This window comes from Actinia tenebrosa, unplaced genomic scaffold (genome assembly GCF_029948245.1).
Source record: "Actinia tenebrosa isolate PJP-AT-01 unplaced genomic scaffold, QUT_ActTen_1.0 PGA_scaffold8__29_contigs__length_14323225, whole genome shotgun sequence".
Classification (NCBI taxonomy): Eukaryota; Metazoa; Cnidaria; class Anthozoa; order Actiniaria; family Actiniidae; genus Actinia; species Actinia tenebrosa.
Genome location: NW_028292585.1, coordinates 12,195,566 through 12,216,473, shown reverse-complemented (window position 1 = coordinate 12,216,473; position 20,908 = coordinate 12,195,566). Strand labels below are relative to the sequence as shown.

At 36.8% G+C, this 20,908-nt stretch overlaps 2 protein-coding genes and 1 pseudogene across 2 annotated transcripts; 1 reads left to right on the top strand and 2 right to left on the bottom strand.

The window, feature by feature from the left end:
• Positions 1-302: 302 nt before the first annotated feature.
• Positions 303-17,367, top strand: LOC116308735 (DNA-directed RNA polymerases I and III subunit RPAC1). The gene is made up of 12 exons (XM_089040792.1): positions 303-374; positions 466-537; positions 705-812; positions 1,637-1,699; positions 3,304-3,373; positions 3,473-3,592; positions 5,394-5,443; positions 11,555-11,620; positions 12,027-12,093; positions 13,984-14,103; positions 15,140-15,256; positions 16,746-17,367. The coding sequence occupies exons 1-12, from the start codon at positions 315-317 to the stop codon at positions 16,862-16,864; spliced, it is 1,032 nt and encodes a 343-aa protein (XP_088896918.1). The 5' UTR covers positions 303-314; the 3' UTR covers positions 16,865-17,367.
• Positions 6,752-8,234, bottom strand: LOC116308734 (uncharacterized; annotated as a pseudogene).
• Positions 17,368-18,030: 663 nt separating the features above from the next.
• Positions 18,031-19,624, bottom strand: LOC116308737 (uncharacterized). Its single transcript, XM_031719217.2, has one exon. It carries the CDS (start codon positions 19,622-19,624, stop codon positions 18,296-18,298), a length of 1,329 nt encoding a protein of 442 aa, XP_031575077.2. The 3' UTR covers positions 18,031-18,295.
• Between the last annotated feature and the right edge of the window lie 1,284 nt (positions 19,625-20,908).

Here is a 20,908-nt window from a genome sequence, read left to right as displayed (position 1 = left end):
GATACTTGTTTCCCGTAAAACCTATACTTTAATATATGTATCATGGATCGTACGTATCAGCTGAAGGCAATGGGGGAGAGACTTGACGGCCCCCAGACCGCACTTACAGGTTATCTCTAGCAGTATCTGTTACAGACGTCGATTTGAAAGAGGTGAATAATTTTGTCTTTCTTTTTTTCAATCTTTTATAATTTCATTTTTCCTTATTTCTCTTCGACTTCGTTGTTGGCGTTAAACCGGAAGTCAACAAATATCAACACACCGCACCAGTCTCCTCGCGTCAAAATCTTGCAGCCCTTCTCTACAGATCCAAGATGGCGGCCATCGAAGATATTAGAACGAGAGTTCGTCTTGGAGAACATGGTGTTATTAATGTAAGTAAACCTAATAAGTATCATTTACACATTTTTATACATTCTTTATGCGCCATATATTCACACTAGGTATATTTGTTGTGATATTTAGACGCACAGCACGGATTTCCCTGGTAGTTACTCTGGATACGACGACACGTGGACTGAAGAAAAGTTTGAAGAAGTATGTATTGCACGTCTATTTGCCCTCTTTGTTTGATACAAAATGCTTGATTATCCAAGAAATATATCTTATTTCAGTTCAAATAAATAGTCAAAGACTCTACTTGTAAGAGATATTAAGATCATTCTGAGATTAAAGAAAACAATTTTATGGTTTTCCCATTTCAGAAGTTTAAAGTCGATATCATCCGCATGACATCCAATGACATGGAGTTTGATATGATAGGCATTGATGCATCCATTGCTAATGCATTCAGAAGGATTCTGATAGCGGAAGTAGGTACCTTACACGTCCTTCCCTGAGTGTGTGAATCAGTTATTAGTTTCAAGGATTGTGGAGCTTTTCAAAAAGTGTGTACATGTGTGAGGGTGTTGGGTGGGGTAGGGGGAGGGGTACTAAACACATATGACATTGACATACTTGCAAATTAGGAAAAAGTGGGGTGGGTGGATATGACCCTCTTTAAGCAGTCCCTGATTTTGCATTCTTCAATCTATCAATTTACAACTGCAACACACTTAAATAAGCTGCAAGCCACTGGTAGGGAAAAAAAGCATGCAAATGCTTTGTGTAGGTATAAAGCACACAGGGATGATTGCTTCTCAACACTTCTCAAGTGAATATCAGTCATCAAGTGCTTTTAGCTTCAATTGCACAATGCACAGTGGGTACATTTTGTTTTATTTCTTTTACAAAATACATAGCTGTTCTTTTCAGAACAGATGAAGAAATAAAAAACATGCACCTGCTGTGTGATGTCAGGTGCCAATCAAAAAGCAAGGTTTATGAATCAATATCATTATGATTCATAAGGGATTTTAAGCTGCAGGACAGCAATGATGAGAATCACAGCAAGCAAATAGTAGTACTAATAGTTGTGATATTCAATGGACTGTTATTGGAATATGCTGTAAATTGTCTGCCATTGTCTGTTGACAGTATGACATGTCCTTGTTGTACATGTACGTTAGTAAGAGAGACTAGTGAGTGAGACTACTACTTATCCATATTAATTGCACACTTTAAAGCTACAGTAATATGAAGCAATAACAATAAATAATAACTCTGATAAATAACATAATTTTTCACTATTTTCTAGGTTCCTACAATGGCTGTGGAAAAAGTATTTATCTTTAATAATACATCAATTATTCAAGATGAGGTAATTCCTTATCAGCATTCATTCATACTGCTTCTTTTATCCTAAAATTCCCGGAATTTTGATATTACATTAGCAACTTCAAGATTTGCAAAATCTATGACAGCGAAATCAACCAAAAGCGTAAATATTTTCATTTCGGGATTGCACTCCTTCAAAGTCTGTCTTCCCTGTGCATGAGTTCACTTTAAGGAAAATGTTTTGAATTAAATCTCCTGCCCAATGAACAGAACCCTAAAGAAAAGCCTAAAAATGATAATTGTATTTGCAACGTTAGCTTGTATCAATCAGACCAATTCCTAACTCTTAATAGCTTGAGAGCAGTCCTAGCCGTCATTTATTGTGATCAGATTTGACCTCATTTTGAATTTTCACACAGTTTCTTTTTAGCCTCACAACCCACCCCACCCCAACTAAAGATTATGCTCCTACATCTCTGTCAAGGGGTCTATTCTCGTACAATTCGGAATTTATAGATATTCATGATTTTTTTAAAGTTCTCAAATTGAACTCACCTAATAACAGGCTCGTCCAATTTTGAAAACTTTGGAATCACACCTAAATGTACTCGAGATTATGCAATTTCCTATACAAATTTTTTAACATGGAATTTCAATCATTATTGGGTAAATTGTGCCAAGAGAAAGTGAGAGGAGTTTGAGTTAGCTGATAGTAAATGAGTAAAAAAAATAGGTGAAATCCAAGGAAAATTGGATATAGTCCAAGTTAGCAGGAAGCTTGAATTAAGGTAATTCCCTTGTTTTGCACTGCGCATTTTTCTTTGCATGCAACTAAAAGCATGGAACTAACAAAGTTTAGGCATTTTTCTTTCGGAAACTAAATAAGAAACATGTTCAAAACCGATTTTCACTTTTTTCTATTTTTTGAGTAGAGAGATTGAGACTTTTATCAGACTCGCCCCAGTCTCCACTTGGATATTTTGAGATTTTTTTCCAAGATAAATCGAAAATGAGAATGGTGAACCCCATTTTTTATTTCAGATTTTTGAGAATTATTGTTATGCTCATCATCATATGAAAATATGAAGGAAAGTTTATTGGATAGATTTTAAAATATTTTGATGGGAATAGTTGACGTGCAATTTTTTTCATAGACACACACATACCTGCATTTTTCACTAATAGTTCAAGAATCACTATTATATAGTCATCCAATGACTTTGATGGATTTAATAGCATAGATTATCTAGTAAACTTTGAGTTATAAGTATAAACTTTGAGTTATAAGTGTTTTTGTTATATAAAAGTGCTTTTAACTATAAATAAAGGTTCTTGATTACAGCTTCCAGTTGCTACCACATTTTATTATAAAACCCATAAATTAACATATTTGGAGAGCATCTAGCAAAAAAACGAGAATAGTGACCCCATATTTTTATTGCAGTTTATGAATATCCATAAAATAATATTAATGTCCATGCAAAATTTTAGGACAAAGTTATTGGCAAAAATTTTTCAAGGGTATTACCTTAACCAATAACCAATTTCCAGTTAGTAGGGGTCTAATGTATATCTTCTAGAAAAACACTACTAGAACTTCAGCATCAGATTTTTCATTTTTTTATTTTTTTTCCTTGTTGATAACAGGTCTTAGCTCATAGATTGGGGCTTATTCCCATCATTGCTGATGCAAGAGAATTCTCATTTCATAAAGAAGGTAAATGAAGTTCAAATTTGATATTGATTGATTGGATGTGAAAATCAAGAGTGATGTAACAATAGTGCAAAGATATTTATTTTATTTTTAATGTTTTAGACGACGAAAACCCCAAGGATGATTCAACTTTAATATTTGAATTAAAAGTCAAATGTACCAAAAATAAAAATGCACCAAAAGATGCAACAGATCCTGATGAGTTATACATTAATTCAAAAGGTAGGATGATCTTGACTGTCTGGCTTGTTTACCATGTGGGTCAGTGTGAGCAGAGGTTAAACTGTTTCAGTATGAAAACAAAAAAACAACAAAAATGAAACCTGTCAAGTTTTTACAGTCAAACCACCTCAAGCGTGAACACATAGAGGTCATTAATGACTTTATTTTTGGATTCTTGATTTCATTATTCAATTCGACACATTCATTATTGAAGACGAATCTTCAAAGCATGGCGTATACAAAAGCCAAGCATATATGCAACTAAAATGCAAAAACAACTTTTTGTGCAAGGAATATGTAATATTAATGACTTACCTTCTGTTTGCGCTATAAACAAGAGCCTACAAGCCAAGTTAATCGAATTTTCAAATTATTATTATTTTTTGGATATTGAAGATTCGTTTTAATTAATGAATCTTCAAATCGAATAATGAAATCAAGAATCCAAAGATAAAGTCATTAATGACCTCTACGTGTTCACACTTGAGGTGGTTTGACTGTAGTATGAATAATATTAGTAGCTTGAACACTGTGTAATAATGAAAGTATACTTAACTGTTGTGCATTATAGACATTATAGAGTGCAACATTATATATCTGAAACAGTACAATATAATTAGCACTAATTTGTACTAAGTAACGTTAATGAAACAATAGACAAACAATAGACATAGCTCTGTCTTGTGCTGTGTAGTGCATAATTAATTTAGTTATGTTTTACAAATTAACCCTTTCATGAATGTAAAACTTGGAAGATGACCAAACAAATGTAAAAGTTGAAAAGAAACTGACAAATATTTTAATTTCTAAATTAAAAAATGCTCAAAAATGATCTGGACAATAAGATGGCCAGCAAGAGTGAGCAATGAATAAATTAAACAGACATGAATAGAATGAGTGACGAGATAAGAAGGTGAAGATGGTATTGGATGTGAAGTGTTGTAAGGAGAAAAAAGTGATTGTATAGTGGCATTTAGCCAGTGTAGTGAAGATCAGTGTGGAGACCAAAAACAACGTGGAGAAGAACAGTAAAAGCGTACAGGAAGAAAGCTGGGTGGAGTAATATAACTAAACTTTTTCAAAAATGGTGAGTGAAAGATAAACTGGAATAGATAAAGAATGTTAATGCTTTATGTGACTCATGGAGCTCAGAGAACTAATGATGAATCTAATCCTTCGTCAGTCTAACTTCCAAATGGTCAGCTACTATGGTTTTCAATATTCTGTTGTTGTTCAACTGCTTGTTGTGATATTGCTTTATCACTGCCGCAACTCAAAAACATAAAAGGCGCTGACTGATTATTTTTGATTGACGGCAGCAAAAAAAAAACAAATTTTAGTGTTCAGCTCGCAACTACCAAGTTCGCAGAATATGGAAAACTGCAATATTTGTTTTTTATACGCAGTGTTTAAGTCAATTCTTAGATCATCCCATGATTAATGTTATGCTTCTTTGCTTTCTAGCTTTCTATTGTAAAACTGTTTTACCACTATTTTCATTGCTATGCTGATTGAGACAAAAGTTATGTATGCCAAGTTGATCAGCGATAATCTACCTTCAATCCAGGAAGCCATGAGAGTATGTAAAGGAAATTGTACTCTAATGATTTATTTGATCAATGCTACTATGTATACTGTTAATTAACCTGCTTGTCGCAACACATAGCAATGGAAACACTGACAACTTGGTTCCTTGTCCTCTATTGATTTTATATGATGTTGATAAATATTAGTCCTTACAGTACAGTCCCACTACCTGTAATATAAAAATTCTAAAATTTTCTTATTGGTTATTGTGCAGTTACTACAGAACACATGAAATGGATTCCCAGCCCACAGCAAGCTAAAATGGTATGTTGTTAATTACTGTTCAATCTAGTATTCAGTAACAAAAAATGTGCCGTACTTATGAATTTTATCAGCTGATTTTATCAGCAGTATTTGTATAACAAGGGGATATGACAGCTTACATAAACCTATTATAGATATTTTGCGCTGTGATCGTTTAAAGTTAAAAAGTATATATGTATAAATCATCTTTGAATCAGAAATGAAATTGAACCAAACTTCTTTTTTAAAAACACTTTTTTATGCGTGCACTTTTTTCACATTTTGCCACTTGTTTTTCATTCATATTTTATCTGTTCTCATTACGTTTTTTTAAGCATAACCATTTTGACTGTGCTACCACTCGAGTGTGCCATCATTTCATTTTTTTGTTATGCAAATTGTATCTTTAATTCATTCAGCTGGGTATTTTACAAACTAGCTATGATAATATTTACACACCTCTATGTAACCTGAATACGTTTTTCCAAATCATTGATCTTCGAATTCTCGTGTATTTTACGGGATCTCATTTCGAATGCTAGAGTTTTTAGTGTGATCCTTATTTCCATGATACGACTAACTGTCCTTTGCGAAAAAGTCTTAGTAGTCTTATAGTGGTCTTTTCCTTTTTTCGATACAATATAATTTTGACTAATCATAGGTTTGTGTGTATATGCAGCTTTGTTGTTTTTAACGTGTCGAAAATGAAAATGTTTTGTAAGAAGAAAATAAGCTTTTATCAGGTAAAATAGAAAAATAATTACCTTAGCCGGAAAAACCATGTCTACATCAGGAAAACTGTGAAGTTTCAAGGTACTTAGTTTAAAACTCGCGAAGGCATGATTTTTGAAAATTGTGAATTTTGTAGGAATTAAAGCCTTTTCTGAAGAGATGCCTCCAACGAATGTTTTCATACAAAATTTCGATTTTATTTTTATTTTCATATCTTCATCGCGATTTTTGAACTAAAAAATAATTACCTTAGCCGGAAAAACCATGTCTAAATCAGGAAAAATGTGAAGTTTCAAGGTACTTAGTTTAAAACTCGCGAAGGTATGATTTTTGAAAATTTTCTTTCTGTAGCGTATGGCTGGTTTATTGATTTATTTTCACCAGCAAATGATCCAAACGAACAAAAAAAAAAAACATAAAGAATCCGTAGATATGAGATTAATATTCCGTCGTTTTTGCTGAAACAAAAGCTTCACTCTTGTTGTAACTGAGCGCTGAATCTTGATATGTATGATACAATGACGAAAAGTAAGGCCATGACATGATATCAAAAACAAATCCTAACTTTTGAGAGAAAACTAAGACACTCTCGAGGACTCCATGCAGAATTATTTTATTTAAAGACTAAATTCGTACTCGACTTCATCGTCGCCTCTCGTCGTGGTATGTTGCCTTGCAGTTTATTTTCAGTTTCATCGCCAATCACCTTTGATTAATAAAAAGGTTTCTATATAAAAGAGAACAATGCTAAATATTCAAAATCGTACTGTTTTTTTACGATGTCTTAATAAATCTTTTGTTATCGTTGCTTCTGAATTTCTTCACAGCTATGATGTGGGTCCGGCCAATCCCACTGGTGTCTGTTCTTATTTCCTTCCTCTGGTACAACCATATAATCATCGCCGTATTTACTCTTCAAAACATCTTTCCAGTTGTTTTGGACTGGTAAAGACAGCCCTTCAAACAGCAGTTCTTTCAAAGGGTATGAGCCTGTAGGAACAGATTCAACGACATACATGTCTATCATTAGGCCGTCGTGCCATTTGCATCCATGAGCCAAACAATACTTATAACAGCTTTTCGTATCTCGAAGTCTTGGATTCCAAGTACCTAACTATACATCCCTATATCCTTGTATTTATGAGCCTTGTATGTTTGGGCATTTGGTCTCAAGTTATGATCCGATTCGGTGTTTTGAAAGAAAACGTCTGTTGGCAAATCGACGCTTCCAATTCTAAAGAACTTCTCATATTCGTCTAGTGGAATTTCAATATCGGCATCAGAATCCCACGGAACGAACCCCTTGTGTCTAGCAGCACCAAGAAGAGTGGCAGAAGTAATCCAGTATTTTATACTATGTTTTCTTGCGATATTATCGAATAATCCAAGCATTCTTGTGATGGCAAGTTGTGCTTGCCTTAGACTGTGTGACCCCAAACGCCTGACATCAACGCAGTTGAAGAAGCCACTGCTGTTACCGCTACACTGTCCTCCGAGATCGGTATACAGTGGTGGACACATCTCGCCATTTTTAAACTTCATGGAGCAGAACGTCCTCTTTAAATAGTAATTCTCCTGTGCAGGCGAAGTTGGTGTCGTTGATTGGCAGTTGGGATTCATTTAGGCTGAATCACTGGTTTCTTATAATCACGAGGCGTATCAAGCCGCTCCACAAGTGGATTATTCGTTGAAAATACAGGAGTGTACGCATTAAAACTCAGTTTACTCTCTGAAGCCATAAACACGATAAAAAAGACAACAAAAACCAGACAAAAGCTAAGCAGAATTGATACTCTTAGCCTCATTTTTGCCTTTCAAATCCCATGCGAGCTAATATACAGTTCGGAATGATTATGTGAGCGGAATCGAATTCAACTTCCGGTTGCGGGTAAATCATTAACGAGGACAGGAAGAAGCCGTTCGCTCATTGGCTACGTCAAGCTTACTTGGCCAATTCAATTTTTTTTTTAATATTAAGCAACTCCATCTGTGTTCTGTACTGGACAACTAGTTAAAAGGAGGGACAGAACCCCGAGGTTACCGAGGTTTCTAGGCTTCTAAATAAAAACGTTTTTTGGTCATAACATCGTGTCAGGGAAGAAGCGGGAAGAAGCTCTTCGTTCATTTGCTACCTGAAGCTCTGTTAGCCAATTAAAGCTTATTTGTACAGCAATTTTTACAGCTGATTATAGGCTGATTTGAATTGTGATTTAATGGCGCGCGCTTGGATAGCGCGTGCTCGTCTGTTCATATACTGATGGAACGCCGATATAGTAGATACGAAAGGTTGGATTAAATTCATTTAAAATCATGTGGCAGAAGCCTCATGTTATGACTAATATATAAGTCTTATTTGACACGTTTCTGGGCCCAAACGATTATTCTTAATTATGTGTGACAGTCTATCAATAGAGGAGTGGTTTACATAGTACCGGACCAATTTTTTAACCGATCAAAATGTTGTTTGTTAAGGGCTTCCGTTTATACGGGACTGAGCCGTAATTTAGTCCTTGAATTTGCTCTTTATCCAATCACATACCCGAAACATAGTCTCCCTCGCATCCGTTTTTAGTGTCGGTCGTCGCGCAACGCTTTGGAGCGTTGCGTGACGACCGACACTAAAAACGGATGCGAGGGATACTACCCGAAACACGGCACGAACACAACAGGGCCACGCCAAGGCTGCAGCAATGCCGAACCAATCACCGTTAAGCAAGAGTTTACTCTCTCTTCAATCAGACACCCACCCGAAACACGGCATAAACACTAGTCATGGCATCGGCCGGACCAACACATTGCGTTAGAGAGAAATCAGCCAATCACAATTCTCGAAAATATCACTATCGCTGGCAAGTCACGAATACGGTATCGCTGAGCCTTTAACAGTCATACGAAAACGCTCTAATATTCAGTCACGCTCTAGGACTGAAAGGTGAGGTCTGTGGTTTTCCAAAACGCCAATCAACACCTCCCACGTTTCATTTCAAAAGTCTGATTTTGACTATGAGAACCACGACGACATTCTTAAAACCAAATTTCGGTCGCCTTGATAAGTTTAAAATATTAAGCTTTAAATAAATCATTAAATGTAGAAGGGAAAAATATTACTAACAGAAAATATTAGGGAAAAACAGAAATCGAAATCTCAAAATAGAAACTTATTTGCTAAACCTTCTTCAAATAACAATAATTGTTAGTAAGTGAAACCTTTTATTTTAATGACTTGTCGATAGACAACCTGTCATTGACCAATGGCGAGTCATTCATAATGAACCTGAAGGTCAAGGATGTTCGTTTATTGACATAGCCTTTCACTTCTAATTGGGAAGTACTTTTTGCAGTAAACACCAGCTGCAAATCTACTGTACTTTTCCAGTAAAAACAGGTTTTGGTCATGTACAACTTTGCACATGCGCACTAGAAAAGAGCAGGGATGTTTTACTTTCTAAGCCTTTTTCTGTTCTCTTGTTCAGAATTACCCCAATTGTAACTTCAAAATATTTCCTAGTACAATCGGTTCTCAATTAGTTAGGCTAGCGAGCACCATTGACCGATTTTCAGGGTCAGCTCCTAGAACTGAGTAGCTCGTACTTTTTCCTTAAGTCAACACCTGTTTCAAACTCTTACGTCATGCGTGGCTAACTGGTTCAATCTAGTTTGACCTAGTACAAACTAGTTATGTGACGTATTATTTTAATTCAGTCATTAAATACGGGCTCACTCAGAGTTCAGTTTAGAGTTGAGTTAGAAGCAGAAAGAGCAGAAGAAAAAACAGAAGCAGAAGTAAAATATAGAATTAGCCCCAGTTCTACAGTTACAGTCCCAGTAAGCCTAAACAAGCATTGTACAAGAAAGTCGAATAAAACCTTAACAGAAGACAGACCGACTTGCGATTGGGAAAGTATCACTTCCCAACTTTCTCTACGTGACATAAACCTAGAAATCTTAAGTTGTTTAGATAAATGAGCAGAGGTTTAAAACTATAGAAACTGATTATGCAGAATTGAATAGTGTGTTGAACAGCTTCAGAGCTGCTACTGAAAGGTAGAAATTCACCGAGGAAACCCCTTAGAGGAAGAGTGAACTACGTCTAGTAAATATATCAAGCGTGGAAACGAGTGTTTCATCCAATTTCCAAGCACCGAGAAGTGAGTAAAGAACGAGGCGTGTACATCATACAATGCAACCCTACCTATATCGATGTTTATCTTTATTGTCATGAAGCGGGCGTTAAGGCAAGCGGGTGGCTAGGAAGAATGAAAATAGTGTTTCATCCGATTTTTCAAACACCGAAAAGTGAGTTGGAAGGTGCGGTGCGGAGCCGAGGTTTTTTAACTAACTTCGAGTCTTCGAGCATTCTCGTACCCATACACTTCTCACCAAAAAAATCGATTTTTCGTTAGAATAGAAAGCTAAGAAAGCTTTGGGTACGAAAATGAACTTCGAGGTGTTTGGATAGAGGATGAAACCCTCTTTTTATTATATTATTGTTATTATTATTATTAATATTATTAATATTATCATTATCATTATTATCATTATAATGATTATTATTTTTATTATTATTGTTATTACTATTATTATTTTCAAACTATTAATGATTCTTGTATAAATTCAAAGCATGAGTTGCCCACATTTTGTAATGCTAATTAAGATCACATTTGCAAACCTTCTTCACGCTAGTGATGTTATTTGTTTTGTCCTCTTGAATTAATAAATACGAAAAAGTCCTCGAAGAATGTGGTTTATCGTTAACCATATACAATTACTGTCTTGGGCTCCCTGTGAACTAAGTCAGCCGGAATATTCAAAAATAACTGCATATCACTTAATTTCTCTTATTTGGAGCCACGAGCGTAAATTAAATTAGGAAAATTGTCATTAGTCGCAGCGTTATGAAATATTTAACAACGATACAATTATATAACCCACGCGGATTGCATTTGCTATGATCGGTTTTCCATCTCAGAACTTCATTTATCTGAGTATTATTCTAACAAAGTCAAGTCATGTTTCAAAATGTTTGAAATTCTCAACTGTCCCCATACATAATACTTTGCGTAACCAGAGAAAAAACTGCACTTATTCTGCTTAAGGCTGATGAGAAAATGTTGAAAATACCTCGTTTGATAACCAAATATGAAATATCTAAAACACTCAAAGACGCAGGGCCAAATATAATCTTTTCTCTTTTTTTTTTTAATATCTTTCTATTTCTATTTCTTTTTCTTTTTTTTTTTTCTTTCTTTTTTTTTTTTTCTTTTTCTTTCTTTTTTTTTTAATTATCACTTCCTACATTAAAAATTCACTAACAAGCCAAACACGAGAAAGGTTGTCAGGTTGGGAGTCGCCAGCATTCAGCTGCAGGATTTTGATAGACTTGTCTCACTAATGTTTCAGTATGGACCACAAGATATCAGACCAGTACATAATGATATTCTAATTGCAAAACTGCGCCCCGGACAGGTGAGGGACATTTCATTATTACTAGTCAATGTAACTTAACACCTGCTGTCGGTATCCTGTGGTTTTAGACAAAAAAGATCCAATCATCTCAAAAAAGACTTTTCATAAAGGGATTGATTTTGTGCAGCAGTAAAATAAACGTTCTTATTTCTTTTAAATTTATAAATCTGAGCTTTCCAGTATCACCAGCTATCACCTTTATCCTATCTAAAGGCCGGTTTAGACGGTACGATTTTCGCCTACAACTATTGTATACAACACGCTCGCGTCTGTCGTAGGCGAGTTGTAGGCTTGATTTACACGCTACGACTCGAGTTGCAGGATGGCGCGAGCGTGTTGTATACGATAGTTGTAGGCGAAAGTCGTACCGTCTAAACCAGCCTTAAAACAAATGTTCGTTTTATAGGAACTTGATATCAGGATGCATGCCGTGAAGGGGATTGGTAGAGATCATGCCAAGTTCTCTCCTGTCGGTGAGTGTTCCTCATCCACAACCTACCCCCTGTGCTCCACCCTTTTCCCTTAGTGAACTTATCTCGTCTTATAATTTAAGGAGGCTAAGAGGGAATTCGTAAAAATCAATAAAATTTGTTTGGAATAGTTCCCTATTACAGAATTTTTTCTTTTTTTGTCAAAAAGAAGATTACGATACAAAGTTGAAGTATTCCCGTTTTTAAAAAATTCACCATTCCTGAGTTGTGATTTTTTAAATAAACATTTTTGATGGCACACCAAGGGTTCTGATGTTGTCATAGCAACGTCTCGCGTCATTTTTCATGTTCATTGTGATGTTTAGTTTATGGTCTTTGGCTTTCCGGGTTTACTTGCTCTCATATTATAGCCATAATAATTTTTTTAGTTCATAATGTGAAGGCACAAAACACTTTCCAGCCTCCTTAAGTAAAAAACAGAATTTACAACCGACTCCCCGAAGAGAATCTTCTCTTCAATGAGTTTCGCTCAACACTCACTACCACTACACATACAACACTCAACTCAGTTAATACATGTTAATTTTTTACGGTGGGAGGAATACTAGAGAATGAGAATCCGAAGAAAAATCTTTGTGACGAGGGAGAACAACACATCAAACAAACTCGCCTTACACTACGGTCGGTTCAGTCAAGTCAGTTAAGTTGAGTTGAGTCACAACCAATAGTCCCCTTCACGGTTCCCTGTGCCATTTTGAAAGGTAGCCGTGCCTTTGCATCGAAGCGAGACGAACGGTGAGCTTGCAATGATAGAGACCTTTTTAAACACATTGACAATTATTCACATGTCTCTATCATGTTGATCAAATGTTCTCCAAGATAAATAAGAAGCTAGGTCTACTTAAACGTATTCGTTATTGTCTACCTTTAGATGCTAGATTGCTGTATTTTAACAGCTATGTATTACCATTATTTGATTACGCAGACATTGTATGGGGTGATAGGGGCAATTCCACTCTAATGTTGCAGCTTCAAACTTTACACAACAAAGCTGCAAAAATAATTCTAGACTTACCTATGAGATCATCTTCTAATGAGGCCCTGAATAAACTGAAATGGAAAACTCTTGCAAGACGTAGGGCCGAGCATAGGGCAACTTTTCTTTATAAATGTTTAAATGATTTATTTTCACATCGTTTTAACTTAGTATTTAATAAAGACATACACAATTATAACACTAGATCTAAGAACAATATCCGTAAGAGTGCTTCTACTAGAAACTGGGGTCACTGGACATCGACAAATTTTGCCTCAAACGACTGGAATGAATTAGACTTATCAATTAGACAAAGCCCATCATTAGCTAGTTTTAAAAGAGCTTTAAGAAATTTAAATAGTTTTTAATATCGACACTAATAATTTTTAATTAATCCTATTCATATCTCATATATAATATCTATTTTTAATATTTGACTATTTGATATGCGGACACTGAATGTGTGCAACACTCTGCTCTATTGCTACTGAGCACTGTAAAGTTCAGTGGTAATATGCCTAGCTTCTGTGTTGCACACATTTAGTGTCTGCATTCTAACATTGTCATTATTTGTAAATTTACATTTTTGTTATTTTTTATATATTTATATTTTAGTCTTCATTTTTCTTTTTTGTTATATATTTATTTTAGAGGTCTCTCTTGTAAATCACCTTATGGTGACAGCGATAACCTCAATAAAGATTATTTATTATTATTATTGCAAGCTCACCGTTTGTCTCGCTTCGATGCAAAGCCACGGCTACCTTTCAAGATGGCGCAAGGAGCTGTGAAGCGGACTATTGCAACCTAACCCCCTCTTCCAGTTTCCTCTTCTTTTGCCCCACTCCCTTCTTGCTTGTGATACCTGGTACTGATCCTTCGTCTTGTTTTCACAGCTACAGCGTCGTACAGACTTCTTCCAGAAATAGTGATCACAAAACCTTGTGAAGATGAGCTCGCAGACAAACTCGCTTCTTGCTTCTCGGAAGGCGTTATCAAGATAGCAATTGAGAATGGTAAAAAAGTGTTACTATGCAACGGCAACGTCTATCGGAAGTGTAAATAATTTCACTTTTAGGTTTCGCGCCTTCAAAGTCTATCTTCCCTGTGGATGAGTTGACTTTACTGACAATATTTTGAATGAAATCTCCAATGAGCAGAACCCTAAAGAGATATTATTTACACTTCCGGTTGACGTCGCCGTCGAAGATTTTGCAAATCTTAAAGTCGCTATTATGCAACTAGCGACTGTTGTCAAAACTTATGAAAATACTATCACGAATGAAGATAACATACAACCTTGAAGATCCTCCAAGCTTAAGAATTTTAAAATCCCCCCACGCACACATTACGTAGTTTGCTGTCGTTGTTATTCGTTTGTTGGCTGATTGCTCGTGCATGTGAGTAGTTTCTAGTTAACGTATGAAACTGTCTCACTAGCCGTTGCCCTGATTATGCACTAGTTGCGTGCGAATACTTGGCTAATAACATTTGTAAATATACCTGGAAGAAAAATAATTCTTTAAATGAAGTCTTGTCAAATAATTAATCAGGGTTGGTGCTACTCCTTAAACTCCTTGAAAACTCCTTGAATTTAATTCACGTTTTCAAGGGCACTTGGAAAGCTCTTGAATTTTATTATTTTAGCGAAACTCCTTGAAAACTCCTTGAATTTTTGCTTTGATCATTACTTGCATGGTTCTGTAATAGATCTAGTCAGAAAGATTGGAAATTCTGAAAGTCGGTCATGTGCAACCACCGTGTAAAACCTTGGCATAGTTAGCTGAACATACTCCTTGAAAATTCATTTTTGGGTCCTTGTATACTCCTTGAATAGTCCTTGAATTTTAAGTGGTTACCTCAGCACCAACACTGATAGAGTGAATTCACTAAACCCGTGAAGTAGATATTAGACTAATACACTTTAGTAGACCCTAATTCCATTGTTTTCTTTTGTGTCTATTTGACTATTACACGTTGACTACTATCTTTTATTTCACGGGTTAAATGCCTTCACTCTAATGGTAACGACTATCTACTGCTGTCTTACAGGAGTAAAAAGTGCGTACGTTGCTGATGCCAGACGGGATACATGTAGTAGAGAAGTACTGAGACATGACGATCTCAAAGACCGTGTACGACTGTCCCGTATTCGGGATCACTTTATTTGTAAGTATAAAGTCACGATGGTAGAATTTATCCATTCCTTGGTTTCTCAGAAAATTGGTAGCGAGTAAAACGGGTGATGATCAAGTGGGCGGTTCTAGTGGAAAGCCTAGCAAACGTTTTTGAAAAACAGACCGAAAACCAAAATAAATCCGAATTGATACAAAGGCTAAAACAAGTGTAACAGGGAAAAAAGCAACTGCAAAAGGCTTCTTCTAAAACAGCAGGTTTTCGGGCACTGTAATTTAATGTTGCTGGCTCAAAATTCCCTACGAATAAACCGTTGCTTGCCATTCGTTTTCCCTCAAATAATCCTCTTCGGCTCTGACGTAATGTTTTCCCATTTCAGACCACGTCATTCCCTAGAGTATCATTTCTTTGTTTAAGGTTTGCGCTCGGTTGCACATGAGAAGACACACAGGCATCCCAGACCTCCTATATATCCTATATTTCCTATAATTTGTATAGGATCCTATAAAGAGCCTATATTTACAGAAAACCTCCTATATTTCCTATAAATAGGACAACTGCTGAGTGATACATTTACATTTTACACTGTTTAGCATATTGGGCGTTTTTTTTCGTTTGTTTGGTTCTGTCTTTTTTATGGCTTATTTGGTTCTGCAAATAAATCATTGCCTGTGCACCCTCCCTGCAAGATCCCTGGTTACGCCACCGAAAAGCTATTTTAGCTCCTATAAAGTGCGTATATTTTTGGGAAAAACTCCTATATTTTCACTTCCTATATTTAGAACTTGCACAGCCTATATTTCCTATCAAATTTGTCTAAAAAGTGGCTGGGATGCCTGGACACATGAATATGTATATACAGCTCAAACAAAGAATCTTATTCTCAAGGGAATGACACGTGGTCTGAAATGGGAAAACATTACCCCAAGCCGAAGAGGTCTATATACTTTGCTCAGGCGGTAGCTCAGTAGAACAGCAGATTTTCCCACGCGTATAGCCTTGCATTCAAGCGCTTGAGAATACATTTATGCGGGTGAAACAAAGGTTTTTATTGTCATGAGAATACACTTGGCTGCTGCGTGTTTAAGGCCCATGATATGAGGGGAGGGGGATCGTCAGACGAACCAGTTGGCACTGTCTAACTCACTAGGAGATGCACGCTAGAGCAGTTTTTGTATGACTGTAAAAAGCTCACGGCATGAACACGGTCGTGACACGGCAAAGCATACGCCAGCGCAATCACATAGCACAAGAATTCACTCCCCATCCAATCAAAAACCCGGAACACGGCGCGAACACGGTCACGCCAAGGTCACGGCACTGCCAGACCAATCACATTGCGCGAGATAACTATTCCCCAATTAAAATCCTAGAAAAATCGCGCAAACGGCACTGCCTTTTTCACAGTCATCTCTATCCATTCCGTGATGGGAGCGGAGGGTCAGGAGTCGAAGGAAGTCTCTGTGGGTTGGAAGAATATGTATCATTAGTTTTACTAACCATTATTATTCTCATTTTGCAGTTTCAATAGAGTCGACAGGAGCATTGCGCCCCGATATTCTGATGTGCGAAGCCATCAAATGTTTAAAGGAAAAATGTCGTTTGTTCCTGGACGAGCTGGATTCCAACATAGACAGCTAGCACTACACTGAACATGTTTGGTAACAGCATACAGACATATAGTATGTAATATATTATTGTATCAAATAAAATAGAACTTTGAACAATATAGACACAGTATTTTTCGATTGCACGTTGCGTCATTGCGGTTATGTTGGTGGATACCAACAAGCACCAAGATGACCGCCATTTTTTGTCTTTTGATTCTTTTGAAAATGCTTGCAGCCCAACAATAGATGCACGAATGCAGATGTAAAAGATATGGTAAAATGTGTACTCTTTCCTAGTCTGATTATCAAAACCTCAATAGACCGTCCCAATTCAGCGTGACAAACCTCTAGGGGAATGAAGAGCTATTGTTTTGAAACTCGTCGGGATATCATCGTTATTCCTTTCGTATCCTTTGGGATACTCATGAATTTTTCGAAGAGTAAAAACAAATGAAAATGAATCCCCTGGAGGTGCGTCACGCTGAATTGGGAAAGCATTGTCACACCACGAATAAAGGTCAATTAAAGCCCAAATTTGATTCCTTTTATTCTTTATACGTTGTATAAACGATAAGGACGTTGGCGGATCCAGGTGGTGGTCACAGGGTTCTCGTGAACGAACCCCACCCCCCCTCCCCTCGAAAGAATTCTTGCCTATTAATAATGCCCAATTTGACTAAAATGTTTCTCAATGTTCAACATTTTGAAAAGATCCACTCAAGATCCTGCATCTGCCCCTGAGGCAACTATAAATAATTAGTCTGTCTTAGGAAGATCCTATCATATGTTAGGCTCCTTTACAGACGTTCCTTGTGTCGGTCCCTAATGTCTTCAAAGGAGGCTAACTCTATGTTATACTCTCAACTGAAAAATCATTGTCGGGTTCAAAATCATATAAAACATACAAGCTGAGACTGAAATGGTCCATGGGAAGTATGTTAATTAGAAGTATCTAGTGATACAACTCGTAGAATGTTCATAAATTGTTACACTGACAGAAGGTATGGAGGCTTTTAAAACATGTTTTATATCGACTGCGTATCTCAAATGAATACATCAGAGGAAAAGTCACCATTTTCCATACATCGGTTCACTGGTCAAACACAAAGCATTCAGTCGAGGTTGCAAGGTTCAGATTTGAATAATCCTTTGAAAGTACCTTGGCGCCTCGCTTGAGCGCTTTGTGTTTGACCGTTGAACCAATGTATGGAAAATGGTGAATGATGTCATTTCCCAGCATATCTTTTGGTCTCGGCTTCTATTTTCTACAGTTTTTGAACCCAACAATGACTTTGCAATTGCTGGTTTTCAAGGCATTCCCAGGGGCTCAAAATAACAAAAGACACGGTGGTAAAGTTGGATGCTACAACAAAAGAGACTAGCGTCGAATCTTGTTAAATTCATCCAAAATGGCGGCTGTGAAAACCATTAATTGACTATCATTAAGTATTTTCACGAATGCTTAGTCGTTGTTCGCTTGCTTCAATTCCTCACAACTGTATAAAGGATCAGAATTATCCTCAGGTATCCTCTCATCATATTCTCCCAACTCCTTGTCGTAATCCCCGTACTTGTATTGCAGTATTTTTCTCCAGTTACCCGGCACGGGGAAACGAAATCCTTCAAACAACATTTCTTTCAGTGGGAAAACTCTTCTCAAGTGATATGGATGCATGGTGTCTTCTGCGATGAATATGTCAATCATTAGACCGTCGGCCCATCCACAACCATATGCCAGACAAAACTTTGTACAACTCTTCGTGTCTCTTAGCCTTGGGTTCCATAGTCGTCGATAAAGCCCAACCACTGGGTGTCTCAAAAGGCGATTTTCCGTCTCATTCTGTGATTTTAAATAAGGATCTGTCTCCGAGCTCTGAAAAAATATTCCTTCTGGGAATTCATTTTTGCAACATTTGAAGAGTTTGATGTACTCATCCAGTGTCATCTCAATGTCAGCATCTTCGTCCCATGGTATAAAGCCTCGATGTCTTGCAGCACCTAACAAAGTCCCGGATGTAATCCAATATTTGATGCCATGTTTCCTAGCAACCAGGTCAAATATCTTTAGAAGTCTCGTGAGGACGAGCTGAGTGCTTCGTAGTTCATTATATCCTTTTCTACGAATATCAGGGCAGTCAAATCCTCCCGGTACTTTCTTGTCTATCTTGCAGTATCCGCCGAGATCCGTGTACAGAGTCGGACACATTTGGCCGTACTCGAATGTAATGTTGCACAATTTTTTATTCTGTTGTTTGTTTTCTATTTTAGAGTCCTGTTGTAAATCATTGATAGGTTTTACTGGTTTAACTTTCCTCGTATTTACTTCTCCGTATTGTATATGTATCCGGCTTTTGTCATGGGTTTCCCCGCTATAATTCGTTACATCACCTCTCTCCCTACCCGGGAGATTCTTACCGTCAGTTCCCCCGTTAGGTTGATTTTTCTGGTATTTTCGCCCCTCCCTTCCTCTACGTGGGGAACGTTTCTTCTCGTTACTATATCTATTAAATTGTTTTCTCCCTCTATTAACTCTGTTAGGCTTGGTTTTTCGGAATTCATCATTTCTGTTTCGATGGGTTCGTTTTTCAGCTACATTCTTTCCTCCAGTATATTTTGCTTTCAGTTTCTTTGCCTGGTTATTTATAGAGTCCAATTTAACTGGAACCGCCTTATTTCGCCCATCAAGATTACTTCTATCCATTTCAAAATGAGCACCTTTCCTTAATACTGGACCCCACTTCATCCCATGTTTATCACCAACATATCCCCGGCCATTTTTCACAGAAGACATTCCTAACGATTCTTCTTGGCCTGATGTGTCCTGTTGAATACCAGGGCTTCGCTCTTTTTTAGTGCTGTTCTGTCCTCCAAATTGCTGATACACATAAAAACTACTACTGCCAATAAGTAAGAAAATGAATATCGTTTTCTTGGAACGAGGTAGCATTCTTGCCATTGTTTTTTCAAGTGTCGTTCACAGCTGAAATTCAAAGGATATCCAAACATGAACTATTTATCAGCGAGTATTATTGGGTGGTAATAATGTCTACTTCGACGATACGACGGCCAACTTTAAATTTTGAATCGCAATACATTATGGGGCGTCCAGGGAGAGTAAATATAGGATTTTGTGATCGAGTAGAGAGTTAGTTCGATTTAAAAGCCGCGCCCAATAGACATTCGGCGCCCTTTAACCGTAGGACGCCAGGCAGGGAGCTTTCAATGGTACATTTATGGCAAGATCTTAGCACACGGACGATGTGCTACCAAGAATTAAAACTAATTTGTTGCACACGTATTATTCATAATTTAAAAAAATAAAGATGAACCCCTTCCAATGTTTCTGTGTGCTTTTAAAAAACTTATTAAGGAGGCTGTGGGTAGTTTTGGTCTGGCACACTTAGCCACGCTTACGCTTTGCTGGCGTTACAAGACTTTGTACAGAGCTCGGCAAAGACTTTGTACAGAGCTCAGCAAAGTGTAAGCGGTGCGGCCAGCCGTAACAGTGCGCAACAAGGAATAACACGGAAATCAAGCGTGAATAATCAACAAGCAGCCGTGAGCGAAAATAGTCGTGAGCATACTTATTTCTATTTTACTGCCTTAAGACCCATCAATGCATATGAAATTAAAGAAGAATATTCGTAAAAGATACATCTTTTAGTGACTTCATTTAGAAAAAAATCTTTCGACGATTTTTTGAATGCCGCTTTCATCGATATTTTCCATCGCTTTTGACAGCGAATGGGGTCATTTAGCTTCATATAAAAAAATCCATAACGTAAGAAAGAAAGTCACAATTTGATTCATACTCAATAAGAACAGGGTCTATATCCGTACCTATATTCTAGCTACTAAAAATATTGAATCCACTAAATGAAAGTCCCGATTTTGAGGGTATAAAGTTGACACGTTGGAAATAATAGTAAAAATCCATAATATTTGGAAAACGCTCTCATACATTTTTTTCATATTGCAATATGTTGGGTGCCTTGATGAATACTATCGACTGATGCAAGTCGCATTGAAAGTTTAGGTCTAGTTTTCGAGAAAATATACGGTAAACGATTTCTAT

Coding starts and splice junctions, on each gene's coding strand:
- LOC116308735 (XM_089040792.1), top strand. CDS start 315: ATGGCGGCCATCGAAGATATTAGAACGAGAGTTCGTCTTGGAGAACAT. Junction 3,374..3,472: donor ATTCTCATTTCATAAAGAAG/GTAAATGAAGTT, acceptor TTAATGTTTTAG/ACGACGAAAACCCCAAGGAT. Junction 14,104..15,139: donor CAAGATAGCAATTGAGAATG/GTAAAAAAGTGT, acceptor GCTGTCTTACAG/GAGTAAAAAGTGCGTACGTT.
- LOC116308737 (XM_031719217.2), bottom strand. CDS start 19,624: ATGTCTTCTGTGAAAAATGGCCGGGGATATGTTGGTGATAAACATGGG.